This window comes from Zophobas morio, unplaced genomic scaffold, assembly GCF_036711695.1.
Source record: "Zophobas morio isolate AGI-343-1 ecotype UQ-CSIRO unplaced genomic scaffold, CSIRO_AGI_Zmor_V1 ptg000058l, whole genome shotgun sequence".
Taxonomy (NCBI): domain Eukaryota; kingdom Metazoa; phylum Arthropoda; class Insecta; order Coleoptera; family Tenebrionidae; genus Zophobas; species Zophobas morio.
Genome location: NW_026972163.1, coordinates 6774502 through 6801137, shown reverse-complemented (window position 1 = coordinate 6801137; position 26636 = coordinate 6774502). Strand labels below are relative to the sequence as shown.

Below are 26636 nucleotides of genomic sequence, written 5' to 3'. Positions count from 1 at the left end.
TACTTACATCAGAATCAGCACCTTTGTCAGCACCAGGACAGGTAAATGTTACGTATTCATGGCATCGCTTGTGTACAACGAAACTGCAAACTAAATTAAAATAAGTTACAACATTGAATAATATTAATTTCAAAATGTATATTTGCTAATGACAGACTTGGTTGTAGACGTTAAAATTTGTAACCGATGTGAAGTCCTGAAACATGGTAATCTTGAGATTGCAGTACGATATTATGTACTAGTATGTCATTCACATGACGAACGAATGTAGCGGATTTTAAGCATTGATAAAAATAGTACACAACACAAATAAAGATCAGTTCAAAGCCCAGTAGCAAAAATTTTATAAAGCACATGAAATATCGAATACGAATATGAAAAATTGTAAATAAAAATGAACATATTTAGTATTGATTCGACATTTTTCCTTTTGAATTATTTTTATAATTTAAATTATTTTAAATTTCAGGGTAATTAACACAGCGAAACTTCAATTGCAACCGGTGTTTCTGCGGTCCGCGGGTAGTCGGTCGGAGACAGTGTAGTCCAGGATTTCGAAGAAACTACTAGTGATAAAATAAAGCTATATTGATTACACTGCCCGTACAACAATAATAATTATACAGTCGAACAATTTTAGAAAAAATTCTTGTTACAAGCATTCTGAAAGGTTATTATGTGCTGAATAACTATCTAATAAGACATTATGCCTAGGTCGTCAAAAAAAAATTTTTTTGGAGATTGTTCATAGATAGTTCCAGTTAAAGTTCATATTGCATATAAACTGTAGATTCTTTTGTATATTTGTGTTTCACTCATAATTAAGTTGTTTCACAATTATATAATTAATTAATTCTTATTTTGTTAATTGCATTATACTATGTAGGTATTATACAATCTATTGTCCTATAAATGGTGTATACTGTTGGGCAATAAATGCTATTATTATTATTATTATTAAAAAGGTGTACTATTGCATAATGGGAATAAATATCATCTAGTACTGCCGACTACATACTCGATACAAACTGCAGAAACATATGAGAATATTCAACACTTGTTAAACTGTATTAACGATAAAAAATTGGAGTGCAATTTGATAGGCGATTTAAAAATTGTAGCTTTAGTAACTGGCCTCCAATCTGGATATACCAATCATATGTGCTTCTTATGCAAGTGAAATACAAGAGAGAAAGCATTTCAACATCTGAAAACAATATTTCCTAAGCCTTCTGCTGCCAACATAAACCAAGGTAAAAACTAAAAGATTACAGTGAATTTCAGTTTTTATATTATGTACGTTTTCTATATTTAGGAATTTTCATTGGGCTTAAAATTCGAATGAGGATCAAATGTTCTACGCCTATTTGAATGATATGGAAAAATTTACTTGGGAATCAATTAGCTTAGTGATCAGTGATTTTTTAGGAAACAAACGTTCCACAAATTATGTCTCATTTAAATTTCTTTGCTGATAATCTTTTCATCGAGAAATCAAGAAAATCCAAGAAAGATTTAAGAGAAAGACCCAAGTATCCATTCTTTCCGAATACAGAGGCTTTCATAAAGAGTTAGATTCTTCGACATATTCTAGGCAGGTTAAATATTCGTAGACATAATTAAATATCTGTCGATAGAAATCTGTGGAACATTTTTTTAGTGCTTCTTGCGCGTTTTTCTATGTAAAATTAGATTTCGCTTCATTTTTCCCAATTGTTCACCGGACGACAATAAAAATTTGAATAATTGTTTTTTTTGACGACATGGGGATGTTATCTCTTTTAAGAGTTGTTCAGCACAAAATTACCTTTCCGACCATGTTTAGAAAATATATGTAACAAAAACACTGTTCTACTGTGTTATCAGCACGTACACACAATCTATATGTATATAAGCTCGGGGCGGCAGATGCTGGGTGGAACGTCGCGGTTAATGTCAAGCGGCACAGGCGCGGGCGGTAGGGAGCGGATGCCGTGTTTAATTGTTGTCATGCCTGTCGGTGAGAACAGCAAAAAACGATAATGTAGTTGCACTGGAAAAGTGTTGCTAACTGGAAAATTGCCACTTTTTTTCTTCTTTTCGATAAAACAAAAATATGCTTTTCTAATGAGCACACGAAAAACTATATTTCTGTTTCCTCTCGAAACTTACGCACATTCTGTACAAATTCCACTAGCCATCTAGGTGAAATCTAGGTGATTTCATAAGAGAACAATGTAAATGCGCATTAGTTTTAATGAAATGTGAAATAAGTCACAGCATTATTAAAAACATTTCAGCACAGAAGAAACTATTTCAGCATTTGTAAAACTGAAAGGGCAATAAATAAAATAATGGCAGATTATTTTTTCTATTTGCGCAATAAATAATGCAATTTAGAATTATTTAATTAAATTAGTTCATTCGTTAAAATAACTGTTTCTTTAATAAATCAATTTGTATTTGAGAAAAAATAAACGAGCATTTCAACTGTTCCGTAAATTACTAAAATGTGCATTAGTTCACAGTAAAGTGGGCATTACACTCCCACTCAAAAGACGTGTCATCTGCTTCATTTAGCCCCAGTTCGGCAGGGAATCCGGAAGGAATCCGCCCTTCTAAAGCCAAAAAAGCATTAATTATTATTCAATCAATTAATAATGTTTAGTAATTAAGTTTTTTGATGAAAGAATGTTTATTTTAAGTTTTTTTGTTAATTTTTTCAAAACTTTTAATTTGTTTAGCTACTTTTTTGCTATGAATATCTTATGTTTTTGTTAATTTTGTATGCATTCATAATAGTTATTTATGTATTAAGGGCATAATCAGGGAGATTGTGGCACGAGGGAATGTTTAAAGCCCGACGAAGGAGGGCTTTTAATTTCCCGAGTGCCACAATCGACAATTATGCACGTGGTACATACAACGTTTTATTCTATTTTATTTTCTAAACTATTTTTAACGAAATATTGAGTATTTTCGGCAAGACTGTGTGAATTGTGCCGATGCGAATTTCAATACATAGCTGGCTATTATTTTGATGTTGTTATGGATACCACGTTGATTATTTGATCATCCGTTTTTCAAAATGTAAATTAAAGAAGCGGAAAACCTTTATTCAAACGAAAGTTTAGAAGAATTTGAAGTCGGTCAGGTAATGATTTGATAAAATATTATTTTTCCAACTTAAGAAAAACGTTGAATGTCGAAGCGTGTTTGAATAATTAATTGATTAGTGTAAATGAGCAATCAATTGTTGCTTAGCAATTTTTGACAGATTTGTGCTAAAAAGACCAATTTAAGCCCGCATTTGGGTGCTTATAAATAAGATTATGGTTCTAAAATAGAATAAAACACATTTTATGCAGCAGGTCTATTTTTGTTTGTTATTTTCTATACAGTTTCAATAATGCACGCAGTACAGAAAATCATTGCCCAAAACAATAATTTTATTATTCCAATTTGCACTTAATATAATGCACAAAATGCAAAAACTTATGGCGCAAGATAGTAAATTTAATGCACAAATATTATTGCGCATAGTATAAAATTTAATGCACAAAGTATTAAAAATAATGCACACTTAATTACGATCCATTTCATAATCGCACATCTTTTAATAATTTTTTTTTGTAAGTAAAACCCAGTAGTTTTCAAATATTTCGCAGTGTTCTCTTTCAAAAAATTTTACGCCGAAACCTTTTACCAATGTTTCTTTAAAGGTAGCTGAGGTTGGAATTTCTTTCGCTAGGTACATGTCAAAAAAAAACAGACCAATACGTTAACAATATTAAAACCGCAATAGAAACTGAGATGAAATCAATTCTTGGCAAAACCAAGGTATTAAAGAAATTTGTCTATATAAAAATTTGGTTTTCTTTAATGAAAAGGGGTAGGTGTGATAATATTTCCAGGTAGCGGGCGCAATTCGGAACATTCGCCTACAGAAAAATGTGTGCAATTCGGACTTTTTGAGCTCGAAAACTCGATCGGGTTCTGGATTGGAATTTACGCAATCTTCTTTCAGGCCTTTTTATTTTTTTCGTTTCTTCTTTCTCCGTTTTCGCTCTTTTCTCTCTCTTCGTTTCGTCATCTTTGGTTTTTAATGTCTTTTTTGCGCTCTTGGCGTAGAGGTTCGTTTGGAGTTTGGTCGAAGGTCGATAGCCGCCGTGCCGCCGCCATTTCTGAGAGATCGCGTTGGACTGCTTCATGGAAGGTTATGGGATCCGGAAAGAAAGAGAGGCGTTACGTAGAAGTTAATTAGATAAAGACACGCTAAGCACTGGCCGGTGCAATTAGATAGTGTATTATTTTATTATTTTGGGTTAAGGATATTCCCGGTCGGCATCTCCGCCGCCACCAGGAACGGCATTGTTGCGGTAGGGACACGCGAAAGGCGAAGTAATTAGATCATGGATATAGTTGAGTGGTAATTCATCATTCATCCCCCCTTCCTTCCCCCCACACGTCTCCTCCGTTCATAATAAATGTAATTGTCGACTCGAATTTTATTAGTACCATCACCTACGGCCTTTCCGGTGGAGTGTAGTCGCGGTCAAGAGCCACGTAACAATGTCCACGACTATATGTTTACAACCATGTGATCAGAAGCGAACGAATGAACTAACAACTGGGACCGAGGACTAAGGCGAGAGGGACGATGCAACAATATTATATCGTCAGTTCGGCTTTTGAAAGAATTGCAGTGGATATAGCGGGATCTTTCCCAGTGACCGAAGAAGGGGAACAAGTACATAATGGCCGGCAGCAATTATCAGCAAATAACGTCCTTAGCGACATATATTACTTCCCCAGGACACCCAGAGTCCCCCCAAAAAGCCAAAAACCACCCTCACCATCTTTTTGGCGAGATTCTCGCCTCTTCAAAATTCCAAGGCACCGTCACCGATAGCAAGAGGTGGCCGGAAGTCTCGTTTCAGATGAACGAAAAAATGATTTGTTTCTCCAAAGCGAAAAGTTCGGCGGAAGGAGTCCGCATTCAACCCGTCGACATCAACGACTTCAGGGGGCTCACTCGTATCCTAGATCGACTGAAGGCACTATACCATACCTTCACCCTCCCGAAGGAGAAAACTAAGGTATTACCGTCAGCGTCGAAAGCCAGGACGTGCTGGAAAACCTGGAGTATCTGGATTTCTAACTAATCCAAGTCAGCCGGTTGAACCACCAAGATCACCATCCTCCACAGGCCACCATCTTCGAGCTCAGAACTTTCTGCGGCCTCTCCGTCAAGGTATAGACGCTGTACAAATCCAAAGAAGCTTAGCAGTGCCCGCGCTTCCAGCATTCTCGGCGCAACTGCAGAGCAGCAGCAGCGCTGCGTCAAATCGGGTGCCTCTCACCAGACCAGCGAGTGCGACAAACAGCGCTCACAGCTTGCAAAATGTGCAAACTATGGTGGGTCTCACACGGCCAACTACAAGGGATGCCTTAAGTTGCTCAAAAAAGCAACTAAGTCCTCCAACGCCGCCTTCCAAGCGGCCCCCGGCATTGCCCCCAACGCCGCCTTCCAAGCGGCCCCCGGCATTGCCCCCAACGCTGCGCCCCGAGAGGTCCCTCGCAGCCCCCACCACCTCTGCTAAAAAAGTCTCCTTCAGGGCTCGCCCACAGGCCGCCTTAATGTACAGCAGAACCAACTCCTTCACGCCATCGCTGGCGCCAAGGACCACAAATCCATGGCTGATAGCGTTCCTTCCCCTCCTTCTAAATTAAATAGGTACTAATCAATTACTTTTAAATTCCTTTCAGATCGTCTTCTGGAACACTTGTAGCCTCCAGCGTGGGCGTTATGCCCTCGAAGGGTTCATAAACGCCCACAAACTCATCTAAGAAACCTGGCTTCAACCGCAACCGGGATTCATGCTGCACCAAACGAACCGCCATCTACGAAAGAAACAAGACCAAACACTCTGCTTCTTATGTTTCAATTTCCGATAATTGGAAGCCACAGCGGGGACTATTGTGGCTGCCAGAGGGCTCCTGCGCCCAATTGCATATTACAAAACCACCGACACCCTTTAGAATGTCGACATCGCAGAGCTCACCAAGGTCGAATAACCCCTCATACTAGCTGGCGATTTCCACGCCAAGCACAAGGACTGGCACAGCACGTTGAACAACGCGAACGGAAGGCGACTCCGTGTGGGCATCATCTTCAGAGGAGCCAACCCACTATCCCCGAAATTGACGGGATCCACCAGCTGACGTCCTCGTCAAGAATCTCCGGCACGAAATGTATGTAACCGTCGTCGAACTCCACTCCAACCATCTTCCGGCGACAATGTGTACTGGAAACGAAACCAACGATCGTACACAATCACAAGCACGGACTGGACGAAATGCGCCAAACATATCAAAGGTAACTTTTCTGAGTTTGACACCAATTTTCAGAGTTCCGAGCAAATCGAAGAAGCAACTCTGGACCACGAGAACCGTATCCGAGCCTCCATCGACGCAACCTCAATTCAAGGTCCTGAGCCTCCATTCAAACGGCCCGTGTTACCGCAGCGTATCGTGAACCTCATCAGGGAAAAGAAGAGAGAAAAATTGGCATCGTCTTCACCGAAGCAGACAAAGCCGCCGTCTTTGCTCACAATCTGGAGATTCAGTGCCTGATAAACATTGATCCTGATGCAAACGACCAACACATGGGCCTCGTCGAAGATCTTAGTGGGGAAGAACCCGACGATAACGAACTCATCATCTAAACCAATTCCTACGAAGTCCGAGACATCATTCAAAGTCTTAAGCCGAGGAAAGCCGCAGGTCCCGATTAGATCCCGAAAAAAGCACTGAAAACCTCTCCGAGAGGCCTTGGTAGGTATTATCAATGCTATGTTCAAATTTCGTGTCTCTCCAAGTAGATGGACAGGCCAACGTCATCTTCATTCCGAAACCCAGAAAAAATCAATCCTTTCACCAAAATTATCGCCCCATCATTCTATCGTCGGTGGGGAAGATCGCTGAAAGGGTCATACAGAAATGACTTGCCGAGATCGTGAATGAACTAAGCATCCTTCCTGTCGAGAAGTTCGGCTTTCAACCCCACCAATCCACCTCCGACCAACTTCTTCGGGTCGTAGAATCCGCAGCAAAATCAAATGAATTGAAACAATTCGTCGGCGCAGTGTTTCTCGATGTGGCCAAAGCCTTCGACATGGAGGGACTTGTTTACAAGCTCCACCTTGCAGACCTGTTAGCGATGGTACAACTCATCGAGTAATTTCTGGACGCCCGCATGTTTCTTGCCCAAATAGGCCACACTCTATCAATAGAACATCCAATAATTGGATGTTCTATTGATGGAATTCCTCAGGAATCAGCGCTCTCTTCCCTTGTGTATGCGATCTTCACAGCAGATATTCCCAAACTCCCTCGAACTTGTTTCCTGATCTATGCAGACGACACCGCTATCCTTGTGCACTCCAAATCGGCGTACAATGTGACCACCTACTTACAGGTAGCCACTAACGCGCTGGAGGAGTGGTGCAGACGTTGGCTCATCACAGTCAATCCCGCTAAAAGCTCTGCGCTGTGCATCACGAAAAGTCGTCAAGGCCCGATAGAGCACGTCTCGATGTTCGGCCAGATCATTCCCTGGCAGGACAAAACAAAATATCTAGGTCTCTTCACTGACCGAAGGTTCAGCATTATTCCTTAGGCTGACTACATTCTAGCCAAGACGAACGGAATCAAAGGCATCCTGGCATCACTAATCGGCAGACACAGCAACATGTCGATTAAGAACAAACTTCTTCTCTATCGAAAAATCATTCGCTCCACCATGTCTTCTGTCTCAGTAGCCTGGAGTTACGAGCTTTCATTGTTTGGAAATCCTCCAGACAAAAATTCTCCGAGAAGCTTTTAGTGGTTCCAGGAACAACTAGATTCTTCGGGAGACCAACATTCCATTAATGTATCTAAGTCTGGTTATTACCAGTGGCGTAGCATTTTTGAATAAACAAAATGTCAAATTTGACAAACTTTATTATTCGAGCGCCTATGTTTTGAACATACCTTTACAATAGAGAAAATTATCGTGTAGTTTTGGAAGGCCGCAATTGTAAGTATAGCTAATGCCAGCGCATAGCGCACATTTTCTGTTTCAGATCCTTGGGCCAATCATCGGAGGAGGACCGTAAGATTATGGGCTAGAAGCGGGGAGGGGGAGACGTCGACGACCTCCTAAGCGAATCAATAGCTCAACCGAACTGCAGTGGTATAACACATTTGTGACTATTCAGAAATGGGGACCCTGTTCTGGTATCTGAGCATAAGATGGGGGGGTTTTAGGGTGGTAAGCAATTTATTACTAGCCCCCAGTATTCCGTGCCGAGAACCACACATACACAGAAAAAAACTCATTTCTTCATTTTATTTTATTTTCTATTTTCTTTCGCGATGGCTGAAACTCGTAACAACAGACAAATTCTAAGTATCGAACAAAAATTGTCAGTAAATTCAACGGTTCAAACCATTTGCAAAAAAAAAACAAAATCAAGAAAAAAGACGCTTATAAGTATAACAAAACGGTGGCAAGTAAAGCGCCTAAGTAAAACGAACCGTCCACAACTGAATTCAGCGTTACTGATGTGATTTAAACAGCAAAGATGCTTTAACATTCCAATAAGTGGTTCAATTCTGAAAACAAAATACGAATATTTGGCATTATAGTTACTTTCTTTTTTTACAATTAGTTAAATACAACTGGAGATGTTACTTTTTACACTACGAAAGTGTCCAGAAAAGTAGAAAAAAAAGGTCTGTGATTACGACAGTTCGGCTATAACGTTATTTTCACATCAGTCGCAGTCCAATCATCGGACCGTTATAGTCGGATTCCACTGTATATTCAAAATATATACATGCAAAGAGAAGCAAGGATTGGTAGGAAACGACAAAAAAATGAAAACTGTGTGTCACTTCTACACCACTTATTATTACGAAAAATGTATACACTGTTAGAAAAAATGTGAGTAACAAGTGAATAGTATTTTTTTACATATTCCTTTTACATATTTATAAATCGAAAACTAATACATGCTCAGATGAAGTATAGTGGACCAAGAGCTATATGGTTATATGGCTATCATAAAATCATCCCATTGTGTCTAAGTTAAGTTGTTTACAATAGAAAAGGTTTTAGGGTCGTAAATAATGTTTCCCCTGCAGCTCGACCGGCTGTTGTGGTTTCGTTCAGGGGCTGCTTTCACTAAATATGAAAATCCACCACTCCACTATTTCTTTCCTACCTGCAGCCGCTGAGGGTTCCAAAATAACCACTCGCTTTGGAAGCCGGCCCTGTTAAATGTGAGCAAGAAATGTTTAGAAAACGATTTATTGCCAACCGGTAAGCTTAGCGCGAACCACACAATGGGGGTATTTATTTGCGGTCAACTACTTTTATGATGGTCATATAACCTTATACCTTTTGGACAAGTATAAAGTAATGTATATTACCTTGGCACTGGAATCCTTGTTTTCCGAAACCCCTGAAAAATATAACAATTATTTCATGCATGAAGTCAAAAATTATTCTTATAATTAAAACTATTAACCTAAGCACAAAATAAAACAAAACTTCTAGAAATTTTTATATTGAAACCTTTGTTCTACCATGGCCGACTAGTATAAAGATTATGGCCTGTCCAAAGGAATGCCAAAGGTACCATACGTGCTGCCATCTATTAATAATTCAAAAGCGACAAAAGAATTATTAACACTTTTTGAAAGGCACAAAGGCATTCATACCGAAACAAACCACCATTACACGTTTTGAAGTCCCATAATGTCAAGTCAAATTAAAATTTGGCTAAATTATTAAGTGTAATTATTAATAGATGGCAGCACGTATCGTACCTCTTGGACAGGCCATAATCTTTATACTAGTCGGCCATGGTTCTACTAACACAAAACAGTTTCCCACAAAAGTACAGATGCGTAGAAATATGCACCGCTGAATGGCCGAATGAATAACTTTATACAAATTTTATTTAATTTAAAATTATAGGAGTATAAAATTTGGGCGCCTCTAGAACATTCCCGATTTCCAGATGAAAGGGCAGATACGCCCCTGCCTAATTGTCATTTTAGAGGTTAAGTCTGTTACTAAAATATTTGAAACTGTTAAAATTATACTTTTAATGTGCAGTTTCCAACTACGGACTAGCTGTCACTAATAAAACAGACTGTTCCAGCCACATTTCCAATGAAAACATTTAAACATTTTTTTTTTTTAACAGTTTACTTTTGTTAGAAAAACAAAAAAAATCTGTTCCTCAGGTACGAAAAGGCATGCATGTTTACAGCAGCGTGCAGAGTTCATTCCCGAATTACCCCGAACCCCGAATATAATTTTTGATAGAACTACAAGTTGTTTAAAAAGCTCGAAGCAGGTACACATTTTTTTTAAGTTCAAAAAATGCTAATCATTAAAAGAATACATTAAAAAAGGCGACGAACTCACAGAAAATAACAAAAAAATACGAACGAAAAATACGAGTAATATCATCATACTTACAATTCAAAAACAAAACTATATTTCAATTAAACTAATTGAAGTTAGACTTTAAACACTCCTTTATCACGAGGCACAAATGACAAGATAGCAAGCACCAAATTCAAATCAATGATTTTTTTCATTCGTTTTTGTGAAAGCGACGATATTTGAGAAATGAAAAAATGCGACAAATTTTTATTTTAAATTTTATTGCATGTACAGTACACCTGCTGCCTAATAACTGATTACAACCCCTAAACATAATGAATAAGTAATGTAGGATTACACGTGTTGGAACTAATTCATCGCCGTTGAATTTTTCAAGATTTTTAAGTTGATAACGGTGTTTGTTGCACTACATTAAAATATTTAAAATAATATTATAGGAATACAACTAAATCACATAAAATTACACAAAAGAACGCAACGTATGAATCCCCACATAGATCACTCACTGGTAGCTTTGCATCATTCAACAACAGGTTAGAAAAGTTGGAAATCACTTTTTTAACATCCTGATGAAGAATCAAGGAGTTATCCATCATCATTGGGTCTACACGTGTCCCCCAAAAGAAAGACCATTATCACGAACTCTCGCTTTATCCTGTAGAGTTCAACCTAATCCGGGTATACCAAAAAACGGCACGCATCAGTGAGACTTGAAACCAGTGCCAGACTCCCAGCCTCTGTCAAACCAAAAGGCACTTCGAACAAGTACGTAGGTATTGAGTACAACCTTCAGCACTGCTTCTCGCCTTTGAGCTACGCGCTACCCATTCTGTATAATAGAAAGTGAGGGTGGCTACTCCGAAAAAAGCAAAGACATTGAATATAAAAATACATAGATAGAGAATGACGTACAACTGGTTCAGAATATTATAATTAAAGAGTAAGTTTTTCTATTGTGTTAATGGCAATTTGTGATGTTGACTATTGCTTTACTATAGCAAATATTGGGTCAAAAACTGAATGAAGAAGATAAGCAAGTACCAGGTTCTGCTATCATTTCAGATGAAAGATCACGCCTGCCTTACGTCCTTGTTGCTGATGAAGCTTTTCCTCTCATAAAATATACATTAATACCATATCCAGGGAGAAACTTAACAATAGAAAAGTGAGTTTTTAACTATAGACTCAGTCGTGCCAGGAGATGCGTAGAAATTTGTTTTGGCATTTATGCTTGGCTTCTTGGGGAATTGCAAAAAGCTTCCGCAAACTCCTTCAGTAGAAATATTTCTGCTATTCGAGATGAATTTAAGGAGTATTTTAGTGCAGAAGATGCAATTGGTTTCCAGTGGGAGCGACTTTAATTCTTGTTACATCTGTTATTGTGAAAGATAAAGTTCATATTAATTTACATTGCTATTATTCTATTTACTTAACACTGTAGAGGTTCCACTTATCTCAAAGTGTAGCGACAAAATAAAAACTCCTCGTCTTACCAATTCGGAAATATAAGCCAAAATTAGTTCATCGTTACTTCATTTCATTTTGGTATCAGTCCGCAGACTTCATATTCATAAGAATTAGTTTCTGTTTTGCTGCTTCGGCTTCTTTCCTTACGTTTTCAGTCATTCTAAAGGTAGAAATTCAAAATGTGTTCGAAATTTTGTTTTAATCAAAAATGTAAACAAAAATAAATGCTTGGATACCGGCATACCCAGAATCGACCCAGGAAGGTAAAATTTTTCTACGACTAGTTTTTTAACATAACGGTGTTATTTTGGGATAATATAAAACGTGTTATGTTGCACGTAACGTTATCAGGTTTCACATTACTCGGAAAATTTAAAGAACTGGAGGCTACCGCCATATTCCCTCGTAATGTAAAAACGCTAATAACGTTACTTATATCGTAAATTACTATTAGAACATTTTATTTCTTCAATGAGAATTTTAGTTTGTTAACATAACAAGTGTAAGAAAACTCCAAAATAATAGACAAAATATAAAGGATATTTATTGACCACCGTCAATAACGGACGATCGGTATCGACTGACTTCTCACTCCTGCCCTGCTTCCCGAGAGCAAAACCCTGACTCATACAATTCTATATATGGTTATATGATTCCTATTCGCAATTTCAACATAATAAACACGAGACATAATAAAAGTTCAGCATTAACACTCGACTTCTCGATTTTCGTACACTCGGCCATCCTATCAAGCGGGCTGTCCGCAGACCGCAACCTCCACGGCAAACCGGGCATTTCCTGTCAATTCTGAAAAACTGGGCAACACTAGCCCGTGTGGCACAACCACCTTTAACAACAACGTCTCGTTAGCTGGACAACCCTGTCCGTGTGGTATCCACCACCTCATCATCTAGCAATTACCTGGACATAGTGTCCGTGTGGCTTACAACCACTTCCAACATCTACCAACTGGACAATAGTCCGTGTGGCCTACAACCACTCTACCTTTTCATCATCAACTGGACAAATCGTCCGTGTGGCTCATGACCACTCATTTGTATGTGCAGATTAAACTTGAGCTGACATCCAGGGTCGCAACTTCTCAACCGCTGCTACGCTTCTTGCCTTGTAACGTCCTTCACGTAGATCTTCTACCACATAACGATCGTTGAACAAAGCAGATACTACTCGGAATGGCCCTCTAAACTTGGGTAGTAGTTTCTTGCTCGAACCAGTAGGCGACACACTAGTAATCTGCACCAATACCAAGTCATCCTTGCTGTATTTGACGGCTTCTTTTCGGGATTTGTCGTAGTATTTTTTTTGTCGAGCCTGGTCGGCGGAGATGTGTCTTTCCATGTCGGCCCGCAGCTCGGTAAGGTTGAGGCGGTCCAGATCTACCTCGATGTCTGCCAACAACTGTGCTTGTGCTGCTGGTCGCGGATGATAGCCCATCAGTGCTTCTGAAGGTGTCGTATTGATACCTTTATTAAAGCAGGTGTTCATGGCACTTTGAACTTCCTTCACATGTGTGTCCCATTCAGTGCTGTTAGAATCAGCACCAAGAGTAGCCAGCTCAGCAAGTATGGTCCTGTTGTATCGTTCACACTGCCCGTTGGCCCTCGGGGTCGCAACCGCGTTTAATACATGTTTAATATTATACGTCTCGCAGAACAGCTGAAACGAGTGCGAAGTAAAAGCACTACCCCGATCACTGATTATACGTGTCGGAACACCGAACAAGCACATGAGTTGCTGAAACACCCGCACGACTGGTTGACTCTTCTGGGACTTCACTGCTTCAATAATGACGAATTTGGTAAAGGCGTCGACAATCACCAACAAGAACTTGTTCCCTTGAGAACTCGTCTCGAAAGGCCCCAAATGGTCTACGTGAACCGTGTGAAACTTTCTCTATAGGATGCAATTTCCCTTGCTTCTTCCCTGCAACCCGCTTGTAGTAAGCACAGTTTAAACACGCTCTTACATATTTCGTCACGAATCGACGCATTCCTGCAAACCAATAATGCTTCTGCATTCTCTTCAACGTGTTCTCAATTCCCGAGTGACCCGCCTGATCATGGCATAGTCTGCAAACTTGCCATCTTACGTTTCTAGGCACCACCCATGCTGTTTTGCCATTCTGTAATTTTCTGTACACTCGTTCATTCTTCACAGCATAGTCAGCACCATATCTTTTCGCCTCACTATTTCTCTCTTCATTACCTAGTATGGTTCGAATTCGAACAATCTGTTCGTCCTGCATCTGTGCAGCCAATATCCAGTCTCCTTCTGTTAAATTAGCCTGATTAATCTCAAGTATCTCTAAAGGCTGCCTACTCAGTGTATCAACATGTGTCATTTTCACCCCAGGCCTGTATGATATTTCGAAATTATATTCTTGTACTTCGAGCCACCATCTTGCCACTCGCGGTATCAAATCCTTCTTCGCAAACGCTGTTCGCAAAGAACTACAATCTGTTACAACTCGAAATTTTGTTCCAAGCAGGTAAACTCGAAAATGCCGCAAAGCACACACCACGGCCAAAGTTTCTAGTTCATATGAATGGTAACATTTTTGTTCAGGTGTCGTTTGTTTGCTGTAGTAAGCCACTACTCGAAACATTTCATCGTGCCGTTGCAGTAATATTGCACCAAACCCCAACGAACTTGCATCGGTATGTAGCTCTGTCTCTAAATCGGGATTGTAAACAGCCAAAACCGGTCTTTCAGTAAGAACCTTCTTGACAGTCTCAAATGCCTCTTGCTGCTCCGATTTCCAACTCCAAGGTACGTCTTTTCGTAATAGTCGCGTTAGCGGTTCCACAATCCTGGCATAATTTTCCACATGTCTTCGGAAATAGCCCGATAAACCCAAGAATTGACGTACTTCTTTGATGGTTTGCGGCTCTTTCATCTCAAGTACTGCTTGTACTTTACGAACACCCGGTTTGATTCCTTCAACAGTTATTTCCCTTCCCAAATAATCGATTTTTTTCTGGAAAAATCGACATTTCTCTAGTTTTAATGTAAGTCCATTTTTCCGTAACACTTTCAGCACTTGACGCAAGCGTTCCAGCCCTTCAGCCGTGTTTGGGCATGGAATGATCACATCATCGATGTAAGGAAATGCGATGGAATTCTTCAACGTGCCCAAAACATTGTTCATAAGTCTTTGAAAAACCGCCGGGGCATTCGAAAGGCCGAAAGGCATCCGCAAAAATTCGAGATGGTTATCTGGTGTCACGAACGCTGTTTTCGCAATCGAGTCTGGCGCAACTGGCACCTGATAAAACCCGGACGCCAAGTCTAATGTTATAAAGCATTGATGACCACCTAGCCTATCAAGCTGCTCTTCGATGAGCGGCAACGGATACTTGTCTTTTACCGTCACAGCATTTAAACGTCGGTAATCAACGCACATACGATAATCGTTTGTCTTCTTCTTCACCAAAAGGACCGGGCTAGCGTAGGGCGAATTAGACTCACGCACTATACCGTTCGCCAGTAATTCGTCTATAATACCACGCAAAATCTCCTTTTCTCTAACCGACAGACGGTAAGGGCGGTACACAATTGGTTCGTCCGAAACACATTTTATCGTTAACTCGGTGGCACTTGTTTTACCCAATTCCGACATAGAATATGCGATACAGTCTCGAAACTCGCACAACATCTCACCACATCGTTGTTGAGTCTCCAAATCAACGTCGCCGAACACAGGCTGTAGAGTAGCTTCGGAAGTTGCACAAATACTTGGAATTTCTATACTTGCAGAAAGTTGTAATTCACCAAGCTGTCGAAGAAAAACTTCATCTCCACTTTTGATAAGCACCACATTTGGCGAGTTTAAGAAATCTCCTCCAATGATGCAGTCTTGAGTCAACTTACTATCTTTCATTACAATTAAAGTAACCGTGACTCGAGCTTCACAAATCTGTACCAAGGTACTGACAGTACCAAGTCCGCAAACCAAAGTTCCAGCAAAACTGCGCAGTATTTTATTAGTTTCCGGTTCATATTCTAAACCTACTTTCTTCAAGATCGATTCCTTTATCAAACTGGATGTACTGCCCGTATCTATCAAACTCTTCACCTTTTTACCATTAATTATCGCATGCATCACATAAGGATTCTTTGAATTGGCACTCTTCGTACCAACTTCGTTCACGTCACGACTCGTAGAAGCTTTTTGTTGCACGTGATCATCACGTTTGCTGCTTCGATAAGGGCATTTACTCTGAATGTGGCCCAATTGTTTACAATTGAAACACTGTAAACGCGGCTTAGGGCACTCATTTGCAAGGTGAGGGCCTTTGCAATTAAAACAGCTGATTTTGCGCTTCATTATGCCTCCCCCGGTCGACTTTGATGCCGAAGCAGTTGAAAGATTCTGTCGCTTCATCTGCGAAGAACCTTGAATTTCTTTATCAACACCTGGAATTCGTCCCAATGTACTTAAGAAAGCATATAATTCGTTCCTTAAAATTTGAGGCTCTGGCGGCTCGAGCGATGTTTGCATCAGGAATTCCACCGATCACCGCGTCAACGAGATACGATTCGGGTATCACGACATTTAAGAGACGCAATTTTGCAAGTTTTGCGAAACAGTACTCACTCAGCTCCTGTCCAGGGGCGGCTTCATAGTTTGCAGCATCACGCAGCAACTTCGCAAATGGATGGGGTTTTTTAAATTGTTTCATCAATACTCGCCTCAGATCTGGCCAGTTCACATTCAATTGCTGTTGACTATCGTACCACTGCCTTGCCATTCCCCGAAGTCTATTTGCGACCACTCTGGTTACTGACTTGTTACTCCATTTGTAAGTCTTCGCTATTTCATCCACTCGTGACACCCAGGCTTCAATCGTTAAGTCGTCCTTTCTGGGGTCGAAAATAGGTACTAACGCCTCATCACTAGGTCCAGGTACGCTGAACTTCGATGCACCCTGTTCAATTGTCGCTAAACGCCGCTTTAGTTTTTTTAACTCGCGTTTCGCGTCACCCGACGAACTCGACGACGAAGAACTCGAAGACGAGGAACTCGAAGACGACTCATGCCGACGTTTTTTATGGGAACTCATATTGATTGGTAATTAGTCAAAGTGTCAACAATTCACCGCGATTTATTATTGCACAACTTGCACAACGGGTCAAAACTGCGCAAAACTTTCACAACCGTACAAAAGTAGAAAACTGCTCAGGTACCTATCACACAGGTGAGCACCGGGTCAATCCCACTTCTGAATTTTGTAAGAAAACTCCAAAATAATAGACAAAATATAAAGGATATTTATTGACCACCGTCAATAACGGACGATCGGTATCGACTGACTTCTCACTCCTGCCCTGCTTCCCGAGAGCAAAACCCTGACTCATACAATTCTATATATGGTTATATGATTCCTATTCGCAATTTCAACATAATAAACACGAGACATAATAAAAGTTCAGCATTAACACTCGACTTCTCGATTTTCGTACACAAGGTAGGTAGAATTTTAAGCCGGATCGATATTTTTATTCTAAAATGTACAATATACCATTTTCTTCCACTCCCTGCAAAAGAGGAGAAATAAAAGAAAAATTATTTGTGAATCTGTTATGTTTTTCCATTATTTGTTTTCTTTCCGATAGTTCTTGTGTCGAAGTGAAACAGCAAAATGCCGAATGTCAGGAGAACTGAGAGTGAATTTTAAACCACATAAAAAACGAATACTTTTTGGAAAAGCTTATTTACTTATTCTCCTGTGACGCCCTGTGATGTGGAATGGAGTTTCTCAAGGTATCAAAACATGTTAGATAATAAGCGACAAAATTTTCTTGTTGAAAATTAAAGACAACACACGATTATTAATTGTAATAAAAATAAATAATAACAAGAAATTGTTCTATGTATTAAAACATTCATTGTAAATAAGTAAATTATGTAAATAAACCATAAAACCAAAATAGTTATTTACATTCGAGTTGCTGTAAGTACGATTTTACGGCGCGACAGCTTCGTTTGCTTTTACTTTGCTAGATAATCTTCAATATGGCAAACATTGCTTGTTTATTTCTTTTTAAAATACCCCTGAACGCCCAGTGTTTTTCGATTTTTTTACCACATTGTCAAGGACGTTAACCGTACATCCGACGGCAACCAATTGATACATATGACTGGCCCTTATCGTGTTTTTGCACGTTGCTTATCTATCAGGGCGCCGTTTTTTGGTTCTTCAGCCTAGTAGTTCTGTGCCATTCATTGACTAGTAGTCATGGTAGGTCACGAAACACTACCAGCGGCGTGTATAACAATTTACATATATTTATTTTCAAATAATTTTTTCTAGACACTGCTACCACTTAGGAGCGTGAACTTTACACAGTGCAATAAATCTTGTGAGATATCTGTGTTCGGTTTTGACACAATTTTTCTGTTAATATAAGGAATTAATGTGTGGAATTAAGTTCACGTACTCTGGTAATACTTGTGGATATTTCTACCCTAGTGCTGTGGTGTGCCAACATTCTATGCGAGAGTGTTTGCTGAATATCTTTGCATTCTCAAATCGCCATACCAAAGTAAGTACTATCGCTGGTTGTTTTTGCCGTCTATCAACGTGTTTCTTCACGGAGGCGAGTGACTGTGGTTTTATAATTTTCCCGCCTTGCGGCGGGAAAATCCCCGAAAGGGGTAAGATATTATAAGAGTATCTTAGTAATTATCATTTCTGTAATTTCCTAGACTTTTTAAGATGGAGGGAATCCCTGAGTCACCTCAGTTTCCATCCAAAGAACAAGCAATAGTTTTAACTGCAATCAATGATACGAAACTGATTGAATACGTCCTGGCTATAGGTAATGTAGTTACGGCGAAAAATGTCCTTTTTGCATCTCGTATGTCAAATGATAGTATCTGCATTTATTTAAGCGACAAATCTTGTGTTGACCAGATTATTTCTGAACACTCGACTATTGTTATTAATGATAACGAAGTTAATGTACGCCGTTTGATAAATCCGGCTAAGCGTATCATATTTTCTAACGTTTGTCCTTCCATTCCCCACATTGTTATTGAGAACCTTGTCAAGCAAGCAGGTTTTGTCCCGGTTTCCCAAATGTCGTTTCTTAGAGCGGGGATAAAGTCAGATGAATACAAACATGTTTTTAGTTTTCGGAGACAAATCTATGTACAACTTGATGACACACGAGACTTACCTTCATCCCTAGTTGTAAAGTATGAGGAAACAAACTATCGCATCTTCTTGAGTTATGATAACACTTGTTTTAAATGTAGACTCGCAGGCCATTTAGCAAATGATTGTCCGAATATTACTACAAGATCTGGTGTCGAAAACGATCAGAATGTTAATACCAGTGCGCGGTATCCTGATACTATTCCCCATGCCCCAGTATCACCAGAAGTGGGAAGCAAAAGACCCAGCACGGATGATAGTTTAATTGGTTTTGATCCTTTGGATCTATCACTGTGTTTACCCTCTGACGATAGTGGTCCTCAACGATCGCAACAACCAAAAAAAATAAAACCCTCAGACTCTGTCGAAAGTTTGACTCCAACAACTGATCTCTTATACCCTGCCAAAGAATTGCTAGACAATGCTCAGTACCCACTTAGCTTCGTGCAGATGGTTGAATTTATGGAAAAAGCATCAGGAGAAACGAATATAATGGCTTTAGTTCTTAAATACACAGCTGATGTCCAAGGGCTTATTGGAATGCTATATGATATCTTTCCAATAGTCCAACATAGAAGCATCAAGAATCGGTGTAAAAAAATTCAAAAGAAAATAAAAAAAGCTTATGAAACGTATCAGAAGCCAACAGATGTCGAAACTAACCATGAAATTATTCAGCAAAATGTTCAAGTTCAAGAATAAAATAAATAGTAATTTTTTTCTTGGTACCATAGCATACTCCAATGTAGCATCTCTACAAGCCAAGTTTAACGATGTTGTTGTATACGTTACTGATGATCAACCAACCTTTTTAATTCTAAGTGAAACGTGGTTATCGTCATTAATCACAGATTCCTTGATATCATTACATGGTTACACAGTTTTCAGAAAAGATCGTGAAAATAGAGGTGGGGGTGTGTGTATATATGTTTCCAATTTAATATTAGCAAATTTCAAGGTTGAAATTTTGGAAAGTGATACTGGAAATATAGATTCTCTTTTTATTAAGGTTTATAATAGCTCGTTAACTTTTGTGTTAGCTTGTATTTATAGGCCTCCCAAATCATCACTGGTCTGCGACCGTACTCTTTTTGATGTCCTCAGTAGGTTCTATCACTTATATGACAAAATTTTTGTATTTGGAGATTTTAATATGCCTTCTATCGATTGGTCCGCCACCTCTTATCAGGCTCACGATATTTCTTCGCAGGTACTTATAGACATGATTAATAATTCACATGTTAATCAAATTGTATCTCAACCGACTCGTTACAGGCTTTTTAATAATAATAATAATAATAATAATAATAATAACCTTTATTGCCCAACAGATAACCCTATTACAGGACAATATAAATCAATAATAAATAAAAATAAAAAATTAAATAAAATAACTAACAAGTTAAGGATCGTAAGGATCAAAACCAACACACTATGCCTACCATGCAATACGTGTATAATTAAATTAACATTAATAATAAAAACAACAATTTAACGCAGCTGATTCATTTTACAAAAAAATACATCATCATAAAACTTTTTCACATTCTGATACATATGTTCCAGTGGGGCTTTACGTAGTTGATTTGTTCTTGGTATTGAAGGCAGAAATGAAGATGCATGACGTGAGACGATACGTGGTACGTGAAAATTAACATTGGCCAATAAAATAGGACAGTCAATTTTTCCCTGAATTAAATTCCATAAAAAATTAGCACTGTACAATTGTCTTCTGCTACTCAAGCTATGAATTTGGTGTCGTGCTAATAACAAATTATATTCTATTCCCCTAATTGGATAGATTCCATCTATTCTAAACGATAAACATTTTAAAAAACGACGTTGAACTTTTTCTATGGCAAGTCTATGTGATTCATAATACGGATACCAGATAATAGACCCATACTCTAGTTTACTTCGAACAAATGAGAAGTATAACATTTTCATTAGTTGTGGGTCAGTGAAATCTTTTGTAAGTCGAAATGTAAAGCCAAGCATTTTCGAAGAAGATAGACATATATTATGCATATGTTGAGTAAACGATAAATGTGAGTCAAATGTGATACCTAGATCTTTTACTAACTGTATTTTTTTAATTGATTTATCGTTTATAAGATACGAAAAGCAAACTGGATTTAATTTTTTTGTATAGGTCATAATGAAACATTTATCAGTATTTAATAGTAATTTGAATTCTTTGCACCAGTCTACCATCCTTTCAAGATTATTTTGAAGCAAAATGCTATCATCTAAGCATCTTATTGAGGAGTATAGTTTTATATCATCAGCATATGCTAACACTTTACAACGTAATGAGTCCAAAAGATCGTTGACAAACACTACAAAAAGTAAAGGCCCTAAATTAGACCCTTGTGGCACTCCAGAGGTGGAAACAAAATTTTTAGATTGAAAACCATTGTAGAAAACATAATTTTGTCGGGAGTCAAGGTAAGACTCCATTAGCTTTAAGAAACTATATGCAAATCCAAACCAACTTAATTTACATAAAAGAACATGATGATCAATGGAATCAAACGCACAGGAAAAATCAGTATAGACGACATCGACTTGTCCATTCTTATCTATTTGTTGTGAAATGAATTGACTTATTATAGCTAAATTAGTGATTGTAGATCGTCCAGGTAAAAATCCATGTTGATGTATAGAGATGAGACTTTTAACATTGTGATAAATATTTCTATAAATGAGTATCTCAAAAATTTTAGCAAAATTCGAAAGTATAGAAATAGGTCTGTAGTTTTTTATCATAGAAGCATCACCTTTTTTGTATACGGGAGTAATTCTGGCTATCTTCCAAGTGTCAGGGAAGGTGGATGATTTTATAGCTAAGTTAAAAATTGTAGTAAGAGGTCTAGCCAATGCGAATCTTGTGTCACGTATAATAAAACTAGGTATTAGGTCATCACCAGCAGTTAATTTGTTAGGGAAAGATGACATAACAGACAAAACTTCTTCTTCAGAAACATTTTGCATTATAAAGGAGGAATTATTTGTGACAACATCAGTAAGTGAAACATCAAGTTTGGATTTGTACATGCTTGAAAAATTTTCTGCAAATATATCTACTATTTGTTGAGGATGGTCATATTCATTTCCATTATGTGACAGTTTCCCAGGAATGCGAGTCGTACCTTTTTTTGCCTGAGCATATTTCCACATATTTTGAGGACAGGTATACAACGACTGCTCAATTGAACTAAGGTAAGCTTGATAAGCTGAATTTATTAACTGCTTGCAAATAGCCCGAAGTCTTTTAAACTCACTATGATAAAACTCACTAGATGTTTTTTTCCATTTCTTCCTATAATAATCTTTCAGTTTCAAAGTGGATATTAAATTCTTATTAAACCAAGAAGGGTACGTTGATTTAACTACATGAAACTCAGGAACAGAAGAGTGTAAGATACTGTATAATTTATCGTAGAAAAGATTCACACAGGCATTCACGTCATTGGTAAAGCTTAGAGAAGACCAGTCAGTAACAAGAATATCATTATATAAATTTACGTAATTAGCTTTCCTGAAATTATATCTTAAGTTGTTACCAGATGGAAAATTACTAACTTTTGCAGAGTTGGGAAATTTCACAATCATTGACAAAGAGGGATGGTGTATATCTTCTGGTACAATTGGGTAATTTTCATGAGATACGTTAACTGAACCATCAAAATTTGACAAGATTAAGTCCAAAAGTCTGTTGTGGGTATTAAATATGCAATTATGCTGAATAAAATTTAGGGAACTGGAAAAAGTTGAAAATACGTGGTTTTTACTGCCTGGTGTATTATAAGTTAAATTATTGTTAAAATTTGCCAAGTTAAAATCTCCAATAAACAGTGTGGGCTTGTTCAATAATAATATTTCCAGAGCTTCAAAAAATGACTCAAACTCACTACATGAGATATTTGGAGGAATATAAACAGCTGCTAAATAAAACTGAAAAGTATTACAAAAACAATTACATACAATCAAGTCTATAGCGGGTACTAATTCTGCAATACTCGTCGTGTCTACTACAGAATATGTAACAGTTTTGGAAAATAAAATTAATACACCACCACCAATAATTCGATCAATTATTGAACATTTTCTATCATTTCTGATTACATTATAAAAAGATGGACACAGTTCAGAATTAAGAAACGAATCATTTAGCCAAGTTTCCGTTATAATTATTACATCAAAAAAACATTCAGATACATTTTTATAAAACGATTGGAGTTTAGACCTTAATCCACGCACATTTTGGTAATATATTTCAATCGAAGCCAGTGACCTGTTAGGCGAAGTTAGTTTAACGAAGAAACAATGTTAGGAATTCCATTTTTGTAATTGATCCGCAGATTAGATTCCCCATTAGCCAGACGTTGATGCAGTTCATTTCTAATATTACGATGGATTTCTAACTGCATAGGTGTGCGATCTTTCGATAGATAAATGTTTTTCCAGTTGTTAGAGGTCTTTAACTGTTTTGAAGCTCGTAGAACCAACATAACAGAATTTTCAGAATGCAGTGTTACTCTAATTGGACGACGTCTATCATCTTTGGTTGCATCAAATTTTCCAAGTCTGCTAATTTTTAAATTGTCCGTATCATTAATACCCAAACTCGACAACATATCTTTAACAAAGACCGTATCAACATTCAACTGCTCAGCATTAGTTTTACACTTTCCTTCAGTACATCCGTAAATAATTACATTATTCTTGCGTCTCTCCCTTTCCGAGACCTCATTGACAATTTTCTCGGTTTCAATCAAAGAAAAAGTTGTAGACTGAACCGGTGTGGAGACTTGAGTCTTCAAAATTTTGATTTCATCCTGCAACGCAACAATTGCAGCTTTTAAGCCGTTTATATCGTTACCTAACTGAGCACACATTTTGCACGTCCATGATAGGCCAGATTTCTGATGAATTTTTCTCGCTTCAGTATTCGTTACATCAACGCAATCTATTTTATAAGATTTGCTACATATACAACAATTGACAATTTTATGAGGTTCAGCACTTTTGCCACAACAAGTACAAAGATTCATTATCTTAAGTTGATACTAACTGGAAATGACAGGGACACACTTTTCACGCTAACGGTGCCTATCGTAGCGACTTAAAAAAAAGAACACACAGGGGTGAAAAAGGCAACGGTGAGGGTTGATAGAATTATGAAAACAGTAGGAGCAAATTTAAATCATGTAGTATTGTACTTGACAGCAAGAAATAAGTTGAGTGATAAGAACAAGTACTTGCAAAAAGAGTCTTAAAAACAAGAATAAGAAGTAGATTACCTATTAGTAGCAATTCCCAAAACACCAATCCATAGAGAACGTCATGAGCAATGCACTGATGTAAAAATTAATAATAAACTCCAATAATAAACCATGGAATTCTTTGGTCAAAGTTACGAATTCACACAAGTACGTATCGCACGGTCAACTCCTTAATTAGCTTAATCAGCAACCCTCATTATTAGACTTAATTTTAACTTCTGACGACAGCTCCCTAACTGATCTGATGTACCTAAGTCCATTTGGCAAGTCTGACCATGTAACACTAAAAATTAACTTGCAGCTGTGCTATGTACTTAGGCAAAGGGTCGACACGCTTTCCAAACTTGTGACGAAATATAAAGCTGTAAATGATGATCTCAGTAATGTCGACTGGACAAAATTGTTTAGTAATTCTTCGGTCATTACGAATTGGGAGTCGTTCAAAAATATATTAGGTGACATAGTGGGTAAACATTCTAGTATTGTTAAAGTCAGCAGATCATCTGTTAAGCCATGGATAAGCGGTAGCTTGCTAAAATTAGTCAGGAAGAAAAGATCGTTATGGCGTGCCTTTAAACGTACTTCCAGTGCTGCTGACTATCAAGCGCATAGGGCATTTTCAAATAAACTTTCTAATAAAATCAGAGAAGCGAGGGTTGAGTATGAAAAACGAATAGCGGAAAGTAAGGATCCCAAACGCCTGTTCAAGCACATCCGCGCTAATATATCGGGCCCAGTTAAAATTCCTCAACTTAAAGATGCTACTGGTCGCCTTCTAAACGACTGCAAGGTCATAGCGAATATTTTTGCAGAAAACTTTTCCCGAAATTTCACAGTAGAGCCTGATGCAAAGATTGCTGACATACCTTTTGAACCAAATTCCGTCCACATGGACGAGATTCAGTTTACTCCTGAAACAGTATTGAAGCTCTTGCAAAAATTGAAAACGACAAAGTCTCCAGGGCCGGATTATATAACTGCCAAAGTTCTGAAAGAATGTGCTACCTCCTTATGTGAACCGATTAGTTTTTTGTTTACTCAGTCTTTTAACTCTGGTACTTTACCTCCCGATTGGTTGACAGCTTTCGTCAAGCCCATATTTAAGAAGGGAGATAAATTTTGTCCCGACAATTACAGGCCTATCAGCTTAACATCGGTGGTTGTTAAGATCATGGAGACAGTTGTATATGACAGCACGTTCAAGTTTCTTTTGGACAACAAAATTATTCCCGTTGAACAACATGGGTTCGTTCCTGGTAAATCAGTTGTTACCAATTTGCTTTGTTGTTTATCAAATTGGACAAGGAATTTTGACTTGGATATCCCGACTGATATAATATACATGGGTTTTTCCCGGGCGTTTGACCGTGTACCTAAACGTCGTCTTCTCCACAAGTTGCATTATTTTGGAATACGAGGGAATCTTTTGCGTTGGATCGATGCATTCCTCTCTAATCGTAGCTTTACAGTTAAGGTTGGGGATGCTTGCAGTTCAATTACTAGAGTTTTAAGTGGTGTGCCGCAAGGATCAGTGCTTGGTCCACTCTTATTTACAGTTTATACAGCCGACTTAGGTGTTCGACTGAAATCTCCTTTTGCGATGTTTGCTGATGACTTAAAAATTTATAATTCAGCGAATGATCATCTAGTTTTGTGTAGGGATCTTTTAACCGTCTATACCTGGTCAAATGAATGGTTACTGCCACTTAACGTCGACAAGTGTAAAGTGTTGTCTGTTGGAGCGAACAATCCAAGACATCTGTATTATATTAATAATCTTGAGCTTAGAAGGTATGAATCCTGTACTGACCTGGGTGTTCTGGTAACTTCCACATTATCATGGTCCGACCATATTAGTCAAGTTACAAGAAAAGCCAATAAAGTACTTTACCTCATAAGTAAAGTATTTACTAAAACTGATCCGTTAACTTTTTCTAAATTGTTTAAAACATATGTTAGGCCGATCTTGGAATTTGCTAATGCAGTGTGGGCCCCCATATTCCAGCGCGACAAAGATCTTCTCGAGTCTGTTCAAAGACGAGCTACGCGTGTTCCTTATGGCTACCATAGACCCCAGTATCACCAAAGATTATCAATTATGCAACTTCCGCTGCTTTCGAATCGGCGAGTTAGAGGTGACGTGATAACTGTATACAATGCTCTGACAGACGATAATTCTCCGATAAAGCATATATTTCCTCTCAATACAGACGGACGGACACGAGGGCATTCATACAAACTTCTTAAAGACCG

At 38.2% G+C, this 26636-nt stretch overlaps 1 protein-coding gene across 1 annotated transcript in view; it reads right to left on the bottom strand.

Moving 5' to 3' along the window:
• LOC135143102 (protein kinase C, brain isozyme-like) overlaps window positions 1–26636 on the bottom strand; it is a 183262-nt gene that overhangs the window by 103974 nt on the left and 52652 nt on the right. The window contains exons 2-3 of the mRNA XM_064074964.1: window positions 9460–9491; window positions 8–90 (exon numbers count right to left, since the gene is read on the bottom strand). Of these exons, the coding sequence (XP_063931034.1) occupies window positions 8–90; window positions 9460–9491 (115 nt within the window). The remainder of the gene's footprint in view (window positions 1–7; window positions 91–9459; window positions 9492–26636) is intronic.